Consider the following 24,764-nt stretch of genomic DNA (forward strand, 5'->3'; position numbering starts at 1 on the left):
GGGGAAGTAGACCTTTATTTCCTGGACTTTAAGATTTTGTAAGAACCTGCCCGAAGAGCATCAGCTGCTTTTTAAAAAAAAATCACTAATACAGACCTGTTTTTATGATACATTTTATACAGAGAATCTTTATGCACATTTTTTATATTTTATTGCTTTGCTTTCATTGATTTTTTGCTTGAGCCTTACTTCTAACTCGTAGAGCTCTTTCCCCTGTATTGTGCTGTTTGTGTCTCCTACTCCATCCTCAGATGTCATGGAACGCATCTTTGTGATCTCTGCTGCCAGACGGTTGTTCAGCTCCTACAAATGCCGCAAAGAACAAGAAGCTTAGAACAGTTTAGCAGAAGGGCAAGTAAGCTTTCCTGCACGCTTGGTCACGCAACAGTCAAAACCATGTCCCTGAGTAAATATTGGTACACAGGTGTGTTGTGTGTACCAGCGAGTGACACAATTGTGTGCTAGAGTGTGCGTCTGCACCTGGTTGTGTGCGTTGAGCTCCTGGTTCTCTCGCTGACACTGCCTGAGGGCCTGCCTCTCGGCTTCCAGCGCCTGGGCCAGGTGGGCGTTTTCCAGGCACTTCTGGGAATACTGCTCTGACAACACCTCGATCTCCCGCTGGAACGAACACAGCTCCTCCCTGAAGCACAACACAATACCACACTGAGAGAAAACCTAATGCCACCTGTGTGGGCTCAGGACAAAAAAATAAAAAATAAAATAAAATAAATAAAAAAAGGGTGCGAATACAGCTTCATGTTCAGTTGATTCAGTGAAACACTTAACCGTCCATTCAGATCTACAGCCAGAATAAAGTTTGTCATGGTGCAATGAGGATCAGACATCCTGTGTCAGACATAAAAACACAGGACTCGAGCTGTGTCTGCAATTCCATGTCTCACAATGTCTCCTTTGCTACTTCAGACTTCCACAACTGTTGTTAAGGCTGACAAGCTGTGGGGCAGGAGTTCTTTGCCCTCCCTTACTCAGAGTGACACTTAATTCTTTACATTTGCAATTTAGAAAATATCTTCCATTTTAATCAGAGAGCAAAGTCACTGAAAAGAGAAGACAAGAACATTTTCAGCTTAATGAAATTGTATGTGATTTGTATTTGACAGTTAACACCTGCACTTCCAAACATCAACAAGTGAAGTGTTACATCACGCTGAGGACAGGGAGGTGAGCACTGAACACACAGTACCTTCGCACATGTCCCGGCAAGTCCTGAGTGACATCTGCGCAATCTGTTACTTCAGCACTTTGTCAGTACTCAGATCAAATTAAATCTTCTTCAATCAAGCAGTCACAACAGTCTTAAAAAGCATTTAAAGAAGAGCAATTTGACAGTATAGCCAGACAGACACTTGATTTTTGACGCTGATATATCAGCAAAATGATATATCATTTTGTTTAATTTTGAGTATCGTCATCGAGATAGTTACTCAGAATTTCACATCTGAAAAATAAACTTGTCTGTGTTTGTGGTGGACAACAGCATGTAAATGAGACACTGTTTCTGAATGACTTCAAATGTATTTTAAGCATTTCTGTTCTGCAAATTTCTTGTTACTAATGGGCCGACACATGCGCTGATACAGATGTACAGTATCTACATTAAGCCAATACATACCAATCTAATCTAATTCTCATTTGACAGAACAGCTGTATCACAACTCATCTCTTTTGCAATACATGTAATAGCCATAGAAATGTCCCAACCAATATCAAATCACCTTTTATCTCAACATTTTGGTAAAGTGGTTTTATAGCATCTTTGTTGTTGAACATAGTAATTTTAGTAATTTAAAGTCTCAGCCTGGTTTTTGCCACTTGTATAGCACTGAAACTGTCCTTTTACCAATGATGGCAGCCAATAAAGGCTGCCACTTCACATTAAAAACTAAAAACTATTGCCCAAATGTTAAAAAAATTGAATATTCGATCTGTGATGATCTGTACAAATTCTAAATTTTCAGTGTGTCGTCCAATGGACTGTTTAAATGAGCTGTTGTTGTTCTCAAGGAGGGGAACCTCCTGCCCCCCTCCTCACATAACCTCTTCCATGCCATCAACAGTATCAGTTAACTAGTTCGCTCCATTTTATGATATCGAAGAGAACAGCCTAGCCAGCCTTGCTGAATTGATAATCTTGACACCAAAGTATCTGAGAACGTGTGAAAATATTTTTTTGCTTTCTACAGTGAGGCTGTTTGATAATAGTAGGCAAATTTAATATTCACAAAATGAAATAATCAAGGAAAAAGAGCATGTATAAATTATCCTCCCAAAATCAATATACAAGCTTCATTACAACTATTATTTTACTATTCAGAATCCTCAAACTTTCCAATTTTATGTAAAGTCCTTCTTTCTTTCTTTTTTGCCATTATGTATGATTACAAACACATTGTTGTTACTGTTGTTTCCTGACTAACGATAACTAAATCTTCTTACCAATTATCAGCATTTTCTTTTAATCATAGTAAAAACAAATTGTTTATATTTAGTTTATTGTAAAATAAGGTAAGACTTTTAGCTGCCTTTGTAACATGCAACTGTCTTACAGAACCACGACAACAAATCTAATAAGTCACTTCCTAGTTTTTCACCCAACTGAGTTAGCAGAGGTACAACAGATGAGCGGAAAAACCTCAGATCTGCACTGTATTAGGCCATGGTGGTTGCATTTAGGTTTCTTCAAACAAATTACATTTTTAGCTATTTTTGAAGAACTGTCAGCACTACTGCTCATTGAGGAGTCCTGGTCCTGCTTGGAAACTTACTGATAATGTAACTTCAAGAAAATAAGGCAGTGTCTTGATATTTCAACAGGATTTATAATTGTAAGTGGTCCTAAAAGCCACAACACGGTATTGTAGCAGTGAAGAAAACTTACTCATGCTGTCTGTGGATCTCCTCCATGTCTGCGTTCTCTGCGTTGCTGTTGGCCTTGCGAGCCTTGTCCAGCTCTTTCTCCAGCTCTGTCCGGTGGGCATTTTTCATCGCTTCAATTGCTACAATAAATGGCACAAGAAGCTTTAATAATTAGAGCACAACATCTATAGTTTTGAGTTGAACATTTTTTTTTAAATCAGCATGATCGTGCATTTTTGTGAGAATAAATTACATTAGGGAATAAGAATCAAAACAATGTATGACAACAACAAAAAAAGACTATTCTTTTTAGTCTAGTTTTTCCTCTACAATGGTATATACCAGCGATAGTGGCTGCTGTCTCCTCAGCCAGCAGCCTCTCTTTCTCCTCCTGCAAGTTCTCCAGCTCTCTCTGGTGTTTCCTCTGCAGTTCATCTATAACCTTCTGATGGGACTCCTCCATGGCGGCAAAGCCCCTCTCACAGGTGGCCTGTGACACAGGAGAACATGATGCAACCGTAAGTTTATGGATCGTCTGGACACAGATTAAAAGGTTCTCCTGACCATATAAAATGAACAGGAAACACCCCTGGGCCCTACAGTATAAGCCAGTGCAGATCATCCATTTATTTCCAGCAAATTACTTGCAAGCTACAGCCTGTTAGCCATGAGCAAGTTGAGCCTGTGCGAGTTCAAAAAGGGTTAAGAGGAGAGACAGGATACACAATACACTGAAGGAATGCAGAGACAATGAGAAAGGAGGCTTTAAGAAAGTATATGCTGCCATTTCTTATCCACAGCACAACATCCAAACTTGTAATGACATGAATATTACGCTTAATCCAAACTGAGCTCATGCTGTTGAATAGCACTTGCAGTCTGCAGCTAATGTGCAAATCCTAATCTGCCTATGGGTCAAATCTTTGGTGGAATGTTGGGTTAAGCTGTCAGAATAACACAATCATGAATAGCTAGGCTTCTGAGATACTAGAGTGAAACCTATCTTCAAGATAAGGCATTTTTGAGGTCAGCTTGTCGAATTATCACCTTTGGGTTATTTGGAGAAAGGGAGAGAGCAGAATAAATCCTCTTCAACAAAATTTTGGAAAGAGCCATTACACTGCTATTATAACTACAGTGCAAGTTTCCACAAGAAGGAATTTCAATGGCCTTTCCACAAGCCCGGCCCAAAACTTAGCCCTGCTTCCGTCCTCTATTCACTGCCACTAATCTGAGGACTCAGTCAATGGCTGTGCCCCGTCCCCTCTCTCTGCCTCAGCTAAACAGGGGAAATGGAGGTCCAGTGTATTTTCACACGGATAAAACCCCCTGAGAGCTCTGACCAGGGAAACCACCGTGAGAGGGTGATCTCCCCCACAGAGCAAATGTAAACTTCCTGCTCTGACATCAGACCAGGCAGCAGCTTTATTTAGAAGCATGTCAGGCTCTGTATCTTATGTGTTAAATACAGTATATCCCAGGTCACGGCGGGGACATGGGCTCACTAGGTTAGTTAGCTAAGGCATACGCTGACTACCTCAACATCCAACAAACTGATTAACACTCCACCACAAGTAAATCTCCCTTTTCAAAAGTAAATCACAAAGGTTGGTTCATCAGACCAAACTGAAAGCTGACAGTTACCCTCTACTTCCATCAACAATTATTCTATCTACATTTTCATTTGTTGTAATTTTTAAGACTTTTATAATTGTGCAATTTAAGACAAGCTGTGTGTCTGATTCTCATCTGAATCTCTATGTGAATATTCACTACGACTACTCCAGCGCAGGGCTTAGAAAAGTTTGGGCGATCAAAGCTTCAGCAATTCCTGGATACCTTCCAACCTGGATTTAAGACATCAAACTGCAAGACTTTAAATAGGCTATATAAATGAGAATAATCTATATTTTTCTTACCGTCAAATCCCGTGAAAAGACCCAAACCAACGTATGTATGTATCCTCCTAACAAGTATTGTGTGTGTGTCAAAGCCTGATATAGCCTACTGCTCTGTGCCAAAGAGCTCCACTGTTATCCAAAAACTGTTAAAAACGTATTGATGAGCCACACTGTTGCACTGAGTGACATGTTCCTTCATTACCATCACCACATACACTGTATTTCATTCTGACCCAATTCTACAGACACCATCCTAGTACTGTAAGTATTCACAAGAGCACCAAATGTGTACTAATCCGCCACTTAAAAACAGTCCCCAACAAACGCACTACTCACTACTGTTTGAGTAACGTTTGCCAAAAACTACATTGCCCAGCTGTTTTAAGAAATTGTTTAGCCTTAAAAAAAAAAAAAAAAGTATACTTATGACCAATATTTAAAGATTTCTGTATTCAGTAAGAACCAGTGGGCTTGGGGCTGAGTGCAACAGACAGATTTGGGAAGTCAGAAAGTATTGAGAGACAGGCTAACACACTGTTAATTTTGGTCTATTCATGAGATTTGTTGAGATGGAAAATATAGAATAACACCAGCCTCATCTTTTAAATACACAAAGGGCGCTAGTAAAATAGACTATTAAATTAAAGGTTTAATCTCACCACATCTTCAAGGATCAGTTCTCTCAAATAACAAAAAACCACGGCTGAACATTTTACAACTATCCCAATAAAATGGAGGTGAATGGAATTTCATTTGTGGTACACAAAGCACTGAAAAATTTCTGTTTAAACTTTCAAGAACAACACGCTGTTCCACAGAAAACATCGCTGCCAGCAATTTTTATTGGGAACTATGTTTTATAAACTGTCCACAGTTTACAGCATTAATACTTGGATTATCATAATAAAATAGGGGTAGAAGCGATGTTTCTGTGGAGTTTTTATTAAATGTTAATGTTGTCTCAGCAGATAACAATGGCAGAATTCCTATTATCTCCATTGTATTGGGGAAACGTATGCAAATAAAACCAAAAATGGCCAAAAACCTAGCCAACGACCATTAAGGATAAGTGAGAAAATATGTATTTTTGGCAGTTGGGTGAACTGACCCTTTACCATGACAAGAAATAGAAAAGTGTAAACTTGAAAGTTTATTCCTGACCCTTTGAATAGTGGTTTGATAAAATAATCAGAGTCAAGTTCTGCTTTCTAGCTTTTTCCAGAGCTCTCAACCGCAATCTACTGCTTTCATCAGCTAATGACATTATTGGCTCAGATGTCAAGGACTTATCCTATATACTGTATGACCACTTCTTATCATGTGACCAAAGTTCCATACTTCGGTCACATCATCACACCTGAGCCAAAAACTTCATTTGCTGCTGATGACTGTTGAGAGGTCCAGAAAAAGCTAGTAAGTTGACCTTGAGTTATTATTGTTTTGTTAAAGAATTGAAATGTTATGTCATCAACTGTAATTCAGAGACAGTATGGATTAAAGTATGGATTTAAATTGTTAGTAGACACAGCCAAAGGAAAAGAGATAGACCCATACAAATTAATCTCACAGCCAAAATTTCTCTCAAATGATAAGTGGTGATTTTGATTCTGAATATTTAAAAACTTGAAAATGCTACAGAGGGTCAAATCTTTGCCCGTTAACACTAAAATGAGGTATAGCTGAGTCAAAGAGTTAGATCAATAAGCACACTAAACTACAAACAGAGGAACTCATTTCACAGCAGAGGAGGCTGATATGATTTGATAGCCTGAAATAATCTATCAGCTTCCTTTGAATTGTTCTCATGAATAATATAATGTATTAGTTACTCAAAATTCATCAAGTGATGGTGATAGAGCTTCAACAAAATGGGTTCCTCAATACACAACTACTGCAGCTTCAATGATCACATACGCCTAAGGTAGGTTAGTTTTCATGCAAAACAGAAGAAAAGTGGTTTACAGAACAAAGAGCAAGAGTAAGGTGAGCGAGGTTAGGAAGAGGAGTAGGGGTTGGGGAAGGAAGAGGGATCTGGGAATGCCACAAAGGAACACAAGGCATCACAGATTGAGAACGGCAAGGACAAGGAGCGCTTCCACCTTCAAGTTTTCCACGTCTTTCTCGTATTTCAGCCGTTGAGTTGTAATGTCGCCCTGCTCTTCGCGCCGTCTCATCTCTTCGGTCATGACTGAGACTTGGGTCACCAGCTCTTGAATGCGCTCCTTCAGGGTTGAAGTTTGGGCCAAAGCGTGATGTGATGGTGTATCCTCATTTGTCAAGGTCCTGTCTGGGTTCACTGGAATCATCATGCTTCTCAGCTCTTCCATTTCCCGGTCAAACCTCTCCATGAGGTTTGTCCTTTCAATCTCATGCTTCTTCTTGAGGTTCTCCATGCAGTTTGTCAATGAGTCGATCTCTTTAACGTTTTCTTCTGAACGGAGACGCACTGTTTCACTGGCCTTAGCTATTTCCTGCCTCATCTTTTCAGCTTCCTGCTCGTAGTGGTCTTTCACCTCTCGAAGCTCCTTCCTATGCCTTGCTATCATGTCATGAAGCTCAATGGTTTTATCCAAAGAGTCAATGGGTTCTCCTTCGATGTGGATCAAAGTTTGTGGCCCTGTTTTCAAAGAAGCTTTAGATTGTGGACACTGGAGATCTGCTAGTTTAGCCTGGAGATCACTGGCAACCTCTCTTAATTTAGGACAATTTGGACAATCTGAGCTACCAATCTGAATTTCCCTCTGCTTTTGCTTCATCTCTTTCTCATACTGGACCTTCAGCCTAATGATCACATAAGAGATGTATGCTTCTTTGAGAGCTTCAAGCAGATATTCAGAGGACTGTTTCTGCTCACTACCAAACTCAAAGCTTGCTAGAGCCAAAGACAGCAGCTCATTCTCTTTTTCCAGCGCTACCCTGGATGCAATCTGCTTCAGACCATTTGACACTGCCTCCAAAGTCTCTCTTAACTCTTTAAGAATCAGAGCATTTGCTTCATTGTCAAGCCAGCTGTACATAGATGCAAAATCTGGCTCTCTCACTACCTTACTCTCAACTTTTGCTTGTGGACTAATTCCAGTAATCAACATCATCAAGCGCTTCTGTGCCATCATCTGTTCTGCCAACCCCCTCCCAATGCTGTGTACGGTTTCTTCTGGTTTTATTTCGGAGGTGCCCAACAGCTGGCTCCAGAACTCTCCCTCAACGACCAACCTCATGTCTTTTGGACTCACACAGAGTGGCTCTTCTTTCGAAGAACCAAATAAAGTGCTTTTTAAATCACTGAGCATTCTCTCTACATTAACATCTACCTTTGCTAACATCTCTATTACCTGATTAATCGCCTCCGTCTTCATCTCAACCTCTTCTACTACCTGCTTTAAAAGTCCTTTGTCATCAACCTCCTTTTTTCCCGCTTCAACACACTCACTAACTGTCATTTCAGCTCTACCTGTCTTCCTTTCTAACTTCTCTCGTAGCATTCTTGTTTCGTTTTCTGCGTCTTCTAGCTTCCTTCTACTGACTTTCTCAGATTCCTCGTTTAGTGCTATTAGATCACTGTTCCTAGCTTCCAGTTCCTTACAGCGCTGCTCGGTACACTGAAGGTTTGCCTCCATCTCAAATAACTTTGCTTGTGAGGCTTCCAGTAGCCCTTTGAGTTGCTCTTTCTCTGGGTATAACTCCTCGTCCTCACAATCTGCGTGGAAGCCCAGACCTTTCAGTGTGGCCTCTTTCAACTGCAGCTTCTTCTCAGTGTCTTTAAGGGTGTTACCAAGTTCTTCCAACATAACCAGAGCTTCATGGAGCCTCAAGGATTTCTCATTCAGCTCCCTCTCATAATACTCCCTGTCTATGGCGTTAGCTTGGTTTTCAGCCAGTTCAGCCTTCAGTCTTTTCAACTCTTCCATGACCAGATGATGCTGTTTGCCGCCCTGCTGGCTGATCAGCTCGGCTTTCAGTCTGTCTATTTCTCTGTCAGCCTCAGTAAGCTGGTTCACTATTTCCTGACATCGTTGTTTCAGTGCCCCATTTTCGTTTGTTAAAAGTTCAATCCTCTGAGAGAGCATTCCAATTGTCATCTCATTTGTCTCTGAATGGTTTTCAATTTTTGAGAAGGGACCATAGGGGCTTGTTAGACTTTCAAAACTTTGCTTCTGAACCTTCCCCACTAAATCCTCAATGGTTAGAAGACGGGCTTCGTATTCGCGGATGCTTTCTCCTGCCCTGGCTAAACACTTTTTTATTGTTTCATTTTCTATCTCCTGCCGGTACTTCCAAGTCTCCAAGAGCTTGTGAAGTTGATACTTCTCTGTTGCTTCTTGATTACAACTATGGGATTTAAACACTTTCCCCAGCTCCATTAGTGTGAGGGGTTTACCACTTATCAAGTCTTCTAGCTCTTGAATTGCCTCTGAGCTGTCCCGTAGCAAAAAACTAACTGTTTTTTGAACAGGCTCAGGGGGAGGGCCATCCAGAATTTTTTGGGGTTCAGAAAAGTAAGGTTCCTTGATGGGGAGCTGAGAAAGTGAGAGGCCAAGCTGTGCCTGCATATTGCGCTTTTTCAGCTCTTGCAGTTTCAGGAGCTCTTTGGTCTCCTGGTACTTCTTTGTTAAACTCTGTGCTTGAGAACTAACCAGTTCAGGCCTCTTCGTCTGGGGCGTCACATCAGCCTCCAGACCCAAAGGGTGCTCCAGCTTGGAAAAGGGGACCAGACAGTTGGTTAACACACAGCAGGGGAGACACAAAGCTTGCTAATAATTCTCAGAGTTATCTACCAATCATTTCCCTCTAATTTATATAAACAGTTACATTACAATTAGCATTCCCACATGATAATCCCAAATTATGTAAATGAACAGTGATTAAAAACAAATTCAAATTTCCCTTAGGTTTACTTTTGTAAATTAAAAGCAAAAGGAAAGAGATTTAATGGCTAGGGTTAGTTAATCACATCAGAGCATGCACATTAAATGGTTAAAAGTTACTTCATGTGGTAAGTAATGCAATATTAGTTTCAGCTGGATGGTTTACTCAAGGATGGAAGGCATACCAGGTCCTACACACACACATTTCTGAAGTTTTCTGGTCCAAGCTCATGTCTTGCACCAAAGCAATTATTTTCTGAGTGGAGATAGCGAATCGTATCATTCAACTCACGTCTAACGTACAAATATATTTTCTCTACAATTCACTGCCAGTCACCGAAATGTTATATGTCTAAAACAAAAAGCAACACAAAAAATTAACACACTGTATCCTAATAATCACAGCAATGCCTAATTTTAACTCATCAACATCAAAAAAACTAAATCATCTACAAAATATTCATTTGGCGTCGCTCCGGCAAAACCATCCTGACATCCACACACAGGCACAGAAATTCATCCATCAAACATTTATACCATTACATACCTATGTACAATATTTGTTAACAGAATAACAAATGGATGGTCTTCATAGCAGTTAATAGAAGATAAGAATCTGATGTCCATGCAAATAATTAGAAAACAGGCTGAGAGGTTATTATTCATAGGTGTTGAGCCACACATTTCAACAAGTAAAGCTATTATGCAGTAATTACGAAGGATAATATCACTCTAAATGAAAAAAATTAAATTTAATAGTAAATACCTATTTTAGTGTATTACTAAGACAATTCAGGCTATAATCAAATATTAGCAAACAGAATATTTGATGTCTAAAATGGAAATTATTAAATAACAATTTGAAAATGAAACCAAAACCTAAAAACATAAAATAGAAAATGAAATATCTTAAACTAGAAATTTCAATAGACAATGAAAAATTAACTTGTAAATGGCAAATGGACTTTAATACCAAATACAAATATTGTGTCTCTCTCTCATGACATCTCATGAAAGGCAAAAATGGAAAGTGAAATTGAAAACTGATTCACAATCAGATTCAGATTGTTCAGGTTCACTTTCCATTTTCATATGGCCATTTGATAATATCAGTTTTTCATTTTAATTTCTTTTTCCTTTTAACATTCTGTTGTAACCCCTAATATTTCTAGCAACTGAAATAAAAAAATATTTCAATTACAAATTTTTCTCTTTTTCATTTAGAGTGAAATAATCCTCTGAAAGTCACATCAGCAACATTTAAACTGGTGTTCTTTGGTCCATAATCAAAGTAATATTCAAGTAACTGCTCGCATGAGTTCAGATATCATACAGACCTATGACAAAGAGAGAAGAGATTAACTAGTAGAAGCCAATTTAGTAATAAGATCTCAATGTTTTTTTCACATGCAATGAACTCATGCAAAGGTACATATATGTAGCCACGTTGTTGCTTCAATGTCAGTTGGATGTTTTCTTACAATAAAATACAACATGCAAAGAATGTTACAAAATGAATGGGAAAAAGATATTGCTCAATTCAAAATATATGCATGAAATCTACTACAGGACTTCCCATCATAGCAGAGTAACAAAAAGTGCAATGCAGTTGCCCAGAAAAATACACAGAGACTAATAACTCACCGGAGAAATGTAACCTGTCCGGACGTCCTGCTCTCTCTCCAGAGCTGTTCTCAGCTGGAGCTCCAGCTCCTGCTTGTGCTTGTTGGAGTCTAGGAGCTGCTGGTGACAGTTCTCCAACTGTGCCTTCAGATCCTCTATCTGCAGGAGCAGCAGGGACAACATTTGATTAGTTAATAATTTCTTAAAAGGATGTGCTGTGTATAATTTAGTTCTTTTGATTAAATTTTTTATGGCGGGAAATCACGACTAATTACCCAAATTAATTTAAAGAGACCAACTGCATGTACCACATAACGAAGGAAATGTTGCAAAAAATGTGGGCAGAACTGAAACATTAGTTGATTAAGAAATTAATCAATCAATGAAAACTAGCTTTTACTCTGAAGTTTAAACACGGGGCCTGTTCTCCACTTTATGCACTCACTAAATTTGAAACTGACGGAAAAGAATAGATAAGAAATTTTTCAAAAATTTTCCACTACAAGTAATAGGTAAACGTACCCCTTGCTTATAATTCTCCAACAGCTGCTCCAGCTCTGCAGTATCTCTGGATTGCACTGTGGTGGGCAGAGGCACCCTTCTCTCCTCCCGTATAGGCGTCTTCTCCACCTGTCGCCAGTGTTGTTCAATCACCTCCTCCACCCTTTGCTGCCTCTCCAAAGACGTGGAACCCAATGAATCTAATTGTCCGACTCCCTCTCCACTCTCATAATCTGTCCTCCCGCCTTCTTTTACAGGTGCTTGCTCCGCCGATGAGCTGGTCACAGACTCATACCTCTTCCGCCTCTCCTCCCTTCTCCGGCTCCGCTCGAGCTCTCCCAACTCTGCCTGGAGGTTCTCGGCTTCCTGTGCCCGCTGCTGAGCCAAAGCCTGAGCGATGGGTCTGAACTCCGCCCAGTCGAAGGTCTTAGAGCGGCCTTCTCGTCTACGCTCACGTGCCCGGCTCTTTATGATGCCCGGAGCAGATTCTCTCTCTACCGAGGAGGCCTCAGAGGAGGGTGAGTCTTGGGTGATGTCTGGCCTGACCAGACCTTCCAAAGGAGTGAAGGAGCCATGATCCTCAGTTGAGCTGTAAGGCAGAGAGAAGGCAAGTAAGTTTGAGCTTCAAAGAATCACAGAATCCTATCCCCAATGTCCACTGGAGACAGCTGCATAACAACTAGCAGAGATGTGTATATTTTGACCTTGGGCACCTTGTGACTCTGAGGAGTAAAATTCACTTTTTAATGTATATAAACACCTAAATTTATTCACAATGGACATGAATCTAATATTTAATGATGCCTTTGTTAATTATTTATTTTAAATACATACAGCAAACTAGTTTTAATTGTTTTTGTTACTTTTTCAAAGTCTGTGAAGCAAGCAAAGGAATGATGCTATTCTCCTTCTACTAATATACAACATTCAGGAAAGACAGATTCAAAATAAAGGCTGCAGGCTGTGCAAACAAATTACAATAAGTTAACTACAGACACAAAGCATCTGTTACCATACTGATCATAAATGAGCCGTAAATGTTTTTTTCACTATGATTGTAAGACAGAAAAAATGTAAAACAACTGTAAATAATGTGGAAATGTGGATCCTGAAGGACGGCCTAAAGATATGACAAAACAGTGTTGTGGTGCAACTGGAATGTCATGTCATGTTTCCAGTTTAAATCAGAGGCTGAATTTTATTTTATCATTAAGGTTGATAAATGTGTGTAATACTGTTTACGTGATTGTACTGACCTCGCCACATCAGGGGCAGTGGAGGGTCTGACGTTCTTCATGACTGCCTGGATCCAGTTCCTGCGTATACCTGCTGTCATGGCGGACAGAGTGTGCACTCCCTCCTGGGTCTAAACATTTCAAACCACCATAAAATATACACTGACCGACCAGAGAGAAATACCTCTATGAGCAAATGTGATGTAACAGTCATGTAATTAATAAATAAATAAATAAATAAATACACGCACGCACGCACGTACGCACGCCCCCCCCCCGGAGTCCGATAGAAGAACAAAAACTACAGCCCCATAAAAATTACCATACAGACGATACAGTGTCAAAACCATTACAAATATTAACTTTTTACAGCTTTTACTTTATAAGCAAGGTCAGGGCTATGTGGATACTAAACATTACATCCTATGCTAATATAAATGCCTGAATAAACAAACATTCACAGTAAAAAAAAAAAGTGTCCTCCATGAGAAGGGAAAGCCTCTTACATGTATCTGAAAACCATAGTTGCGTTGAGCCTGGTACTCAGTTACACTGTAGCAAGTAGACAGGTCAATCTCACCATCCAGGTCAGAGGCCTGAAGTAACACAAACATGAGATACATGGCAAACATGAACTACTGTATCACAAAGAGCTGTTGAAAAAAAAAAGAAAAAAAAAGCAATAATATTGAAATAAAACCAATAAGCTCACCTCCTCTGCAATTGAATCCTTATAGTATCGCAGGCTGTGATCTGTCAACACAAACCAGTATTTCTTCCACTACAAAATGGAGATTAAAAATTAGAAAGTTGAGCGAAACAAAGTTCGAGGACAGAGTTCTGTATGGCAGCATCTTACATCTACACAGCATGTAAAAGAAATGAAGAAGTAGTCATATACTGAACATCCAGTCGGTCAATAAAACCTGCTCTTCATGGCAGCGGAGTTTGCATGTCCATCATATCATATAAAGATGTATTTTAAAGCCATCAGGCTCCACCCTCGTCTTTTAAATCCATTGAAGATACAACATCAAAGTCTGACCACACCTCTGTAAAGGCCATAGAATGCTACAGACATTCACAAGTGCTCTAGGTGGACAGTTCAGATGCTGTTTGAACTGGCTTTTGACTCCCTTTTTGAAGACTCCAACACTCCTTTTCATAGACATTTTATAAATGCCAACATCATGTGGTTATTTACCGCTCTGTGTCTGTCTGGATGGTTCAAAGTTTGATACATCCTTTAGAATGACATTTTTCACTAAAACTAGAAATGTTCTGACTTAACCAGATAAATACATTAAAATAAACAATTAGTTATCAATCAAACTTTCTTTTACACTTTTTCTGACTGATTCACACAGACAAATGCAGGTGATCAGTTAATAGAATATTAGTTAATAGTACCTGGCCTTGCTCATCCAGTTTCACCATCCAACCTTTCTTGAAGTTCAGCAAATCCGGCTGGAAAAGAAAAGATACTGAGAATACATCTTTCTGAAAATGTGTGGAAAAAATTCTGAGTTTCAAAATCTTCAACATGCAAACTGACCTCAGAAGCAGTCAAATACACATACAAACCATGTCACCTTTTATTACCAGCATTTATCTTACATTATAACAAAATAGAGCAGACTAAAAATTCACCAAAAAAGTAGCCAGAAACAATTCCTAAATGACAGTGGCAATGTGTCGAAATAAGTACAAAATCATATTGTAATTGTTCAGAAATTGAGAGAAGCAAAAACACATGCTCACTCAGTCAGCTGAGGGTAGAAGTTGACCCTACCAATGGACCAGACAAATTAAAAGCTGTGGATGTGAGACTGTCTAAATGTGGACCACTGGCCAGGGGCAACTTCTGCCAGGTTTGCTGCTATTCTGTGCTACTCCAGCTGAAGATGCAGGACCCAGTGCTCAACACTGTTGTAGTCTGCTGTGATTCCAAACAGTGGGAGAAACACTAACACACATACACGTGAACAGTGACCTCAGGAAGCAGTGGTAAGTTGTGATATATGCTCGCTCGCTCGCTCGCTCACTCACTCACTCACTCACTCACTCCTGTCTCTCTTTTCCAACGGAAATATAATGGCACACAAGGCACAGAATGGGTGCAATAAATACACACAGCGGGCAAAATCTGCACACATAGGGAGCAGAATGAGGAGTATAACCTGCAGAAGAGAGGGGGAAGAGGGGGCTGCACTGCCCCCTGCAGCATGGAGGTTTGGCCTACAACATCCACACCTCGCACCATCACACCAAGGCCAAAGAAAGGTTAGGAAAAAGGCAATTTTAACTACAATGGAAATCACACATGGACATCAGGTCTTGTCAGACAATTTGAAATAGGATAACTGACAGTCCTGCCATCTAAGAGTGTGGAGAAATGCTCTTCTTTTACTCAATTCAATGGAGATGTCAGAGGTCAGGGATGGAGGTTTAAATCGCTAGAAAGAAAGGGATGGAATTGATTAAACAGGACATTTGGCTTGTTTAACTTATCTCAAAATATTGCTATATTATGTATGTGTCATAGTGCTCCACTTCCACCTTCATTTAGCACTTTCCCCCATCAAACCCTGGGAAAAAACTGTTTTCAAAAGCTGCCATGTACACTAGTGGCATGCTGCTGAGGGACATCCACAGAGAACTTTCTCAATGTTTAACTCTCCTAACTCTGTTATTTAACTGAATCTAGCCTCTCAGTCCCAACAGCAACCCGATGACCTCTCTCCACTCAGCTGAAGACCTGGCACTGATACTGACCCTGGATCCTACAGCTTAGCAGGAACAGGAGACGCTTTGTCTGTTAGACCACAGACACACTGAAACACACTGGCCTTCAGAGGAAATTTCGATATTTGTCTGTTAGTTAATGTCAAAAACAGTCAGAACAAATCTGAACTTAAACCTGGTCATCAGCTAGATTGAATTCCCCATACCTGAGCTCAACCTGCCTCTACAAGTGCGGTACGTTGTTTGTAGCTCATATGGAGGCTTTCCAGCAGCATTCTTGGATAAAACAAGCAGCCTGCTGTGCTGATTAAGACTCTAAATATAGATTTTCATTGTGCCCTGGTTTCAGGTCCAGAGCTGAAACGATCAGTCAGTTAATTGTTATTGTCAACAAATTTTAATTCATTTTTCAAGCAAAATTCTTTTTAAATGTTACCTAATTCCAGCTAGCTTCTCAATTGTGATTATTTTCAGTTTTTCTTCATCTTAAATAGAAGTAAACTGAATGCTTTGGGATTTTTGACTTTTGGTCAGGCTAACAGGCAATTTATTCTGACATTTCATTGACCAAATAATTAATCATTGTCCTGTGTTTGACTTAAATGAAAATAATAGTGATAAACTCAGTTTGTCGGCAGCAACGAAACAAAATTTGATAACGACACAACTAAGTGTTTACAAACACTTAAGCTACAGCAAATGTCTAAGCCAGTGATATGAGGATGGCTGCATATATTTTAGCTTGTTTTGATGATTTTCTGGACCTGTTCAGTCAAAAAAACTGCCTAATTCAGTTTTTACATGTGAGGTAGGAGAGCCTGATCCCTCTCCCACCCACCCACCCACCCACCCACACACACACCCACACACACACACACACACACACACACACACACACACACACACACACACACACACACACACACACACACACACACACACACACGCTTGGGTAAACAACATTAGCTGATTCTGGGTTTTCTTTACATTATAAAGCATATTGTGTTACAAGTATAACCTGTTTAAAGCCGATTGCACGAGGCTGTGTGACAAAATGACAGTAGATTAAACACTCACTGTCATGACTGACTCGGTGGTCCTTCGGTCCAAGGACTTGGCTCTCCTCAGAGGGGGCAGGGTGGAGGGGAAATCCAGACCCTGAACAACACCATGCCTCTGCTCCTGCAGAACACACACACAAAAACACACTTAAGTCTTTCTACATTGTTTTTACACCCGTTATTATGGATAAACTGACTCTCATAGTCAACACAAAATTTTATATATAATATATAATATATAATATATAATATATAATATATAATATATATATAAAAAGGAAGATAAGCATGAAACACTAACACTTTTTAAAAATGCAAGAATCAACATTTGAACCACAAAAATCACTGACCAATTATAGTACATCATCTGATTTGGTCTGTTTGGGCTGATATTAATGTGCTGTGGAGAAATGTCATGACAACCACTCCCTTTTAGTCAAACACTTTGTTTTTGATGATAAACTCTGCAGGGCACTGCACTGAACCAAAGAGAAAGAGAAAGAGAAAAAAAAAACAAAAAAAAACACACTGATAGTGTGAGGCTAAACTTGCCAGCTCAAAATGTGTGTGTGTGTTGTTTGAAACAACAGTAAAAATAACAGACAGCTTATGTGTGCGTGGAGCACGAGGCACAAAAGAGGTCTTGGCATCTTTATCTGTATATTTACATGATATTTTCATCTGTGCAAGATCAAGGGCCAAGACAAAAAAACATACGTGTTTAACAGTGTCTGACTGTGACAGAGAAATTGTCAGTGTATTGGGCCTCTCTGTTCCTTAAGTCAGATTTTGGGCTGTTCTACCCGAGCAGAGGGCCAGGGTGGGAAAAGGAAGCATAATCACCAGGGGAATCCCACCACAGAATGGAAACTGGAAATGAATATAGCTCAAGCTGCTGACCTCTGACCTGCAACCAAAACAAAGACAGGACAGAGAGAGGGAGAGATGGAGGGAAGAGGGCGAGGGTGAAGGGAAAAGATAGAGGAGGAGTGGGGGGAGGTGCTTCGACAGAGGAATAAAAAAGTAGAACCCACACTGGTAGGTCCAATACTGAGCTCACATCTGCTCTGCCATGTGATGCTGTTTAAAAACACTGTTTATGAGGCTCACCGTATCTATTGTAAACAGCTGCACAATGTTGGCACTGTTGGCTTCAATGTGCAAGCACGTGCACACGCGCACACGCACACACACACGCGCAGCAGTTCTGTGAAGCTCTGTGCTCACGACTCTGACCCTGTCTGGCTCCTCCTCCCTCCTCTTCCTCCCATTTCTGGGTTCTCCAGCTCCAAGGCCTCCAACTTCTCAATAACACCGGAGCGACTGCAAACACACGCGCGCACACAAACAAATACACACACACAAACAAATACACACACACACACACAAAACAAATACACACACACACACACACACACACAAACACACACACACACACACACACACACACACACAGTTAAGTTAAAAAAATAACAATCCATTCAGCATTCCTTAATAAAACCATGTCACTGCATGGTGGTTCTGGGATCCCACTGAGGTCCTTAACTGGACTGATTCTGTGGTCCCAATATGATCTGCAACTGAGATATGGCTTCAGACAAAGCATATTGTAATGGTTGTTTGGCCTTAAGACATGTTTAGGCTGGTTTGATAAAGTTCAACACTTTGTGCGAATTCAGAAGCGGTTATTCCCACGTAATGGTAGACATGTCGGAATCTCCTCAATCTGCTATTTTCTTTCCTAGTAAATATGCTACTGCTGGTACCACCACGTCATTTGGTTGAGCTACACACTTCCTGGCATTTTCATAATCTTTTTGTCTTTCTAACTCTGCCTTCTCTAACACTGTGTCTCCCCAGGCCTAGCTTGGTCTGCTTTAATGGCAGCGCGCTGTGAACTCAGTTGGCCCTGCATTGGTAGCCTATTCATAATTTCAGATCCACCTTATTTATTGGTTAATGTTTGCTTTCAACCATAACAGAGCTTTGTAAAGTTACTGCTGATGCAAAGACAATATTTTCTGCTTTTACTTTACATTAAAAGCTTTCAAATGGCAAACAAACGGGACACTTTATTTTCAGCAGGTATAGGAAATTCGATGTGTTTATCACTGACTTAGCAGAGCTTCATTAGACATGCTATTCTTCAATAAAAACAGGTCTGCACTACCAGATAGCACATATTCTGCGCTATTTTATCAGTGGATCCGTTTTACATGTTGCGAGGAGGAACAGTAGAAGCTGGAACAGCCACAGTGAGTTGTTAGATGAAGAGCTCCAGACAACAGGGTTTTCTCCAAACTAGCACACCTTTAACATGTCATCAGGAAAACAGCTTCTAGCTGTGCTGTGGTTGTGGTTGCTCACAGCCCAGCTTAGTGCAAGAACCCACATGCCATTGGAAAACAACCTGAATTTACCCAATCTAAAAGACTTTGTCAATTCTACTGTATAAATAGTATACAGAATACAATTACAGTTGTATTGCAGGAATTAATATCAGGCAGGACAACCCTCACGGAATCGTTCTACTAGTGAATTCATGCTGTTTCTTTTTGGCGACTTCATCAGCTGAGCAAGATAATTGCCTAACACATTGGGGTAAGATCCACAAGACTTAAGAAGGCAAAAGAGTGAAGCCACCTGCTCATATAGCTGTTAACAGTAAAATCACGGGCATCAGAGCTATGCTAAATTAGGTTATTTATGAAAAACTGCTTCTGGAAGATCTATTTTAAGAACAGAGGGGAAAAACGTAACAGCCTATGCTCACTGGTGTCCATCTGCATGTAACCTTTTTCAAACTGTGACACAGTATGCTGCCAACTCCTGACACGTTCCCACACAGGCTCTTTCTTAAATGACAGAGGAATCTGCATTAGAGGGAGGAAGAGGGTGAGAGGTAGTGGGAAATATTATATTACTCTTTTGTCCAAATGCTGCCCTTATTTGGGGACTTTTCAGCCAAAGCTGCTGTCCTTAAAAGGGAATGAAAGAGAGGGGAGAAAGACAAGGACGATGTGAGGCCAAACGCCCACTATAGGATCTTTTTCTGTTTGAGGCCTTGCCCCAGGCCGACTTATGTAAAATTGCAGTATACACTTGACAGGGACTCACAACCTGTTGTGAGAAGGTCGGGTTCAACTGTCCTGAGCAACACATGTCTTGTTTGTATTAATGATGTTTCCTAATCATGTTACCCTGGCTAATGACCTTCCGGCAATGTGTCTCCAGTACATATGTGCGCGCTAGCAGAGTGCTGCCAAGTTTTATCTACTGCTGCTAGTTTATCAAGGATCAAATAAAGTTAAGTTTGAGTTTCTGTTTAGTTTTTCTCTTTCAATCTCTCACTGTTTTTAAATAAGCTTTCTATCTAGAAAGCATTTACTGTATATAAAAGGCTTTTAAAAAAAGATCAGGTAGGAATCATATGTGATTTCTGAACATGATGCATCTGTATGTGCAAACAAACAGCATCTTCTCACTGAATCGTCTTCCATGGTATGTACAGTTTAGGGTTGAAGATATAAATTAAGTTTGGCAAATAGGGCATGGCCTCAGATGAAAATCTTAGGACGAGGGTTTGTCCTAACAGTTCGTTTAAGCCCTTTTCAGGCATGGCACATGGAACATATACGGATCGATAATACCAGCAAAGTGATGGCTTTTTGTGATTCAGACAAAGCTGACCATTATGTAAATCTTCCTTATGGCTTGATTCAGACATGAAAGGAAATTTACGAAAAGAGCCACAATGTTTTCACGGTTTTGGGCATTATGCAAGAAGGAGCGGTGTCGCCAATGGAGAACAGTGGGGAGTTTACAAGCTCAGACATGAAGATAAAGAAATGTTTTCTGTTCTCTCATGGGCTGCATCAGTCATAGATTTCAATACCTATTTTGTTGTTGAAGCCTTAAAGAGTAACTAACACTAAATCCACTTTTTATGAATTAGTGAATGACATTTGCAGTCACTTTATTACACAATTTATTGTTCCTGGTACTTGCACTGTTTATTACAGCAGATGTTATTTGCCTTTGTCCAAGGAAAATCCTTTAATTCTGTCTTCTAGACCCCAAGACAATCAATGACATTTCCTGGGGTAACATGCCTCCAAACTACGAGGCAACGTCACATTCAGCCCCCATCTCCATCCCAAACACACTTAGTTTGAAGTCATTTTTTTTAATTTGTGAAGGGGGGGCATGCAAAGTGTCATTTATGAGCAATTTTTTTTAAGTATTGAATATTGCTAAATGTCTATAATTTCATTTCAGATTATTTGGTTTTTATTTCTATACACTGCTTTGGGCTTTCGGTCTTTTACGAACACACTACCTTGATTATAATCAACCATTATAACCCTAATTTTTATAAGCTGATCTGACGTGTCGAATCTCCCAAAAAATGTGAAATTGCCTGCTGTCATGACTTTTACGTAAAGGTAACAGAGGCACTTAGACACAACTGACCCATTTACTGTCGCATTTATGTAACGAGGTACATGTCTGAAGGGGGCTGAAGTCAGAGAGTCCAAGGCTGCCTCCCTGGCTGCTGTGTGGGCATATCTGCAAAGAGGGAGAGTCTACTCAAACCAGAAAATGGCTCCAATGGACCGGTAAAGTAACTTGTTTATGAGGCAGTATGTGGGCACTCCTCCTTTTCCTTTCATTCCTGGTATGGATGGAGGCACTGAATGGAGCAGGAAGCTGGTTCTGGGAGGAAAAAGATGCCCCCCACCTCACTCACTTGGCTTGCTTGAAATGTTGCCGTCTCTGGTGTGTGTATGAGTGTGTAAGACCTGTGACCTCTCCATGAACAGCACAGGGGCCGGGAGGCAGATTACTGAATGGAAAGTACAGAGGCTGTTTGTTTATACAGTCTATGCTTACAGTTAGTAAGACTGCTGATAAAAAAAGAAAACTGACAGGGAGGGGTGATAATTAAAAAAGAGACACACACAAGCGGGATATTCAAAGTGCATCACAAATCCCAGTATGTCTTAATTTCACCAAATACACCCCCCTTCCATTAAAACCACAGTTGTGTGAGCTTAAGTGTGCACATCAAAAGCTTTGTGCGTCACTAGACTGTGTGTGTGTCTTTTTATATGTGTGTACGTGCCTTTAAAAGGATAAGCCAGAGGCTCAAGTATATCCAGACCACGGTGTCTGTAGCACGGAGCAGAGATTCCCAGAAAACAGTCCACTAAGCCAGTTCATCAGGTTAAGTCCCAGACTCAGCGAGGACAGTGAGGACAGTGAAGTGTTATCAGGCTAAGAATATTGCTTCTTTTATAGTCTGACCTACGCGTGAATGTGTGTTTTTGTTTCATTCGGGCCCCTTTCAGCAAAAGAAACTACATTCTAGTTCAGTGAAAGTCAGGCGGTTCTCATATTTAGTCTTATATATTCCGATGCCAAAGTGCCTGGACAAAGGTCTGTTCAACATTTACACATAAGGACTTTGTCTAAACATCTTCATCTGTGAATGTGGCAAAGGGTCAGGCATGGGTAGGTCCATCCCACAAGTCCTTTAACACCAGCACTTGAAGCAGTGCTTCATCTCAAGTGTTTTCAGTTATTTACTTTACTTTCGGTGAGCCAGGCATCAGCTGGAATACAACAGCAAAGCAACATGTCAATATTCATGAACTGGTTTTAAAAGGACACTCTACTAATGTTACACATTGAGATCAGTTTACTCAGCCTTCGAAAACAGTTGTATAAAGTCTTCTGTCAGAAATACGAGACTACAAACCTATGACAAAAAAGTCTGTCTTACAAACTGGAAGCAAACACCGATTATCCAAAACTGATAACTGGTTCTAATGTTGTGGATGATTGATGTGTAGTTTGAAAGATGTTGCATTGTGGAAATTGTAGGATTCAGCTTTTATGGAACTTAGGTCAAGAAATATCAGATAAGCTGTCTTTGACTAAAAGTCATGATATCTTGGCCTCTGCAGCATTGATTTTGAGCAGTGTGTTTTTAATCAATTTTTTGGAAGTGCAAACTAAATTGCTGGAGTACCCCATTATGTGGGGTACACAATAAACAAGACATTTACGCACATGAGTAGATGGACACACCAATCAAAATGCTGTACTTTACAGAAGCAATGCAGTTTAAAAAAAAAAAAAAAAGGACCACATGGTCAAGTACAAAAGTCACTACAGCTCCATGAACTGGCCCCCCAGCCAGTCACTGATGCGTCTACACAGCACATGATGGGCTAAAACCTGTACTTTAGTATTCTGGGTTAAAACAGTAAAATTTAGAAAACAGAAATCATGACTCAATGTCAGCTGTCAGTATTCAGCCGGAAAATACTAGTTTCTGACTTCAAAAAATTATGTTTGCTGGTTGCAGCATGTCTTTCTCCAAAATGTCAAACTTTTTTCAAATTCTTTTAACCCAAAGAGCTGAGAACCACTGAGTTAAAGACAGGCGAGGTAAGACTGTAAAAGGGACTTTTGGGGACACAGTTATGGATGACTAAGAAACAGACGCTGACCTCCTCTCGGGGCTGAGGACGGCCTCCCTCTCCTGCCTGTCAGGGCTCCTAAACCGGCTCCTCTTCTCTGCCTTTCTGGCTTCGGCCTCCATCCGTCTGGATCGCGTCGTGTCGTGGTGGCTGTAGGAGTGGCTGCCCCTCTGGGTGGTTGGGTGACTGTCGGTGCTGGTCACTGTGCTGCCGCTGGCGTCTGAGTCCAGAGAGCTGACCGAGCCGCTGATGTGGGACCCGTTGGAGAGCAGGGAGCTGCCGGAGGGAAAGGGGTCGCTGGGGGCTGGGGAGAGGCAGCGTGGGACTCCTCCCAGGCTCGAGCAGGAGCCTGTGGGAGAGAGCAGGTCGCTGGGTGGCTGTGGCGCAGAGCTGTGCAGCGCCAGGCTCCCCCGGTCCACCTCGTCACCATTCACTGAGCCTGCATCTGAGCCATGTCCCAAAGACGCACATTCACCTTGACCAGAGGAACAGAGGGTGCCAGAAAGCGTCTTAACACTTATAACCAAAAACGATAAACTTTACTTTCTGTTACGTCTGTTATTAACTTTGCCTGAACCAATTTTTACAACTATTATTTCTAAAAAATTCACATCATTTCTTTTAATTTAATTTTCAAAGCACTTTATAAACACTATATGGAGTTCTCCTACACAAAGCTGTAATTCCTCCTTACCTGCAGAGGGCAGTGGTGATCCTGGGGGCAGGTCAGCAGCGGCCCAAACTGCAGCCCCCTCAGCTTCCCTCTGGTTCAACTCCTCCTGCCAGATTATGGAGCTGGAGTCTGGCACCTTCTCTGCCTCAGGGATACCAGAGCCAGTGACTGCTACCTTGGCTGGGCCTGGCTCCTGGACGTGAGCACATGAAGAAGTCAAAAACAACAGAATAGGAAAAAACGGAATACATTATGAAGCTATAACATGTACTCTTTTCGTACGACGTAAGGGGGATTACCTGGGAGGTTGTAGGCTCCACCTTGCGTTTCTTCTTCAGGTTCTGTTTGTTGGTTCGGGGGTAAACTACCAGCTGCTCGCTCCACCTGAAAACACACAGCAGAGGGTGTTTCTGACATTTTTGCATGAGCATCCTACCTTACCCATACCGTCGACAGACACAGCAAGACAACTTACCCATTGATGATCTCCTTATTCTCTCCTCTGATGAAGTACTCCTGGTCTGGCGTGATGATGCACAGGGAGTTCTTCTGGCCCGTCTTAGGCTCGGCGTCAATGACGTCTGTACAGAGGTTCATGTTTACGGTGCCCTGAGGCAACGTGCTTGGCTAGAGGAGAAACATGACAAAACACCTGCTTATTGTATATCCTGTATACTGGCCTGTATTATTTCACCCTTGGATTAAATAATTGAATACAGCAAAGGTGATAATAGCAAAGCTAAAGAGTAACTTACACGTAAATCAATTAAGTATTACAACACTAGCAAGCAAATG

The 24,764-nt window shown here is 40.8% G+C and overlaps 1 protein-coding gene across 1 annotated transcript in view; it reads right to left on the reverse strand.

Moving 5' to 3' along the window:
- The window catches only part of LOC120793913 (myosin phosphatase Rho interacting protein), a 44,405-nt gene that overhangs the window by 4,899 nt on the left and 14,742 nt on the right, over positions 1-24,764 (reverse strand). The window contains 18 exon segments of the mRNA XM_040134357.1: positions 190-303; positions 481-640; positions 2,900-3,017; positions 3,220-3,367; positions 6,878-9,472; positions 11,288-11,425; positions 11,789-12,356; positions 13,024-13,133; positions 13,509-13,598; positions 13,715-13,783; positions 14,413-14,469; positions 16,825-16,936; positions 18,017-18,085; positions 18,087-18,131; positions 23,327-23,771; positions 23,991-24,162; positions 24,269-24,353; positions 24,445-24,596. Coding sequence (XP_039990291.1) covers positions 190-303; positions 481-640; positions 2,900-3,017; positions 3,220-3,367; positions 6,878-9,472; positions 11,288-11,425; positions 11,789-12,356; positions 13,024-13,133; positions 13,509-13,598; positions 13,715-13,783; positions 14,413-14,469; positions 16,825-16,936; positions 18,017-18,085; positions 18,087-18,131; positions 23,327-23,771; positions 23,991-24,162; positions 24,269-24,353; positions 24,445-24,596 — 5,247 coding nt within the window.

This window comes from Xiphias gladius, chromosome 9 (assembly GCF_016859285.1).
Source record: "Xiphias gladius isolate SHS-SW01 ecotype Sanya breed wild chromosome 9, ASM1685928v1, whole genome shotgun sequence".
Lineage (NCBI taxonomy): Eukaryota > Metazoa > Chordata > Actinopteri > Istiophoriformes > Xiphiidae > Xiphias > Xiphias gladius.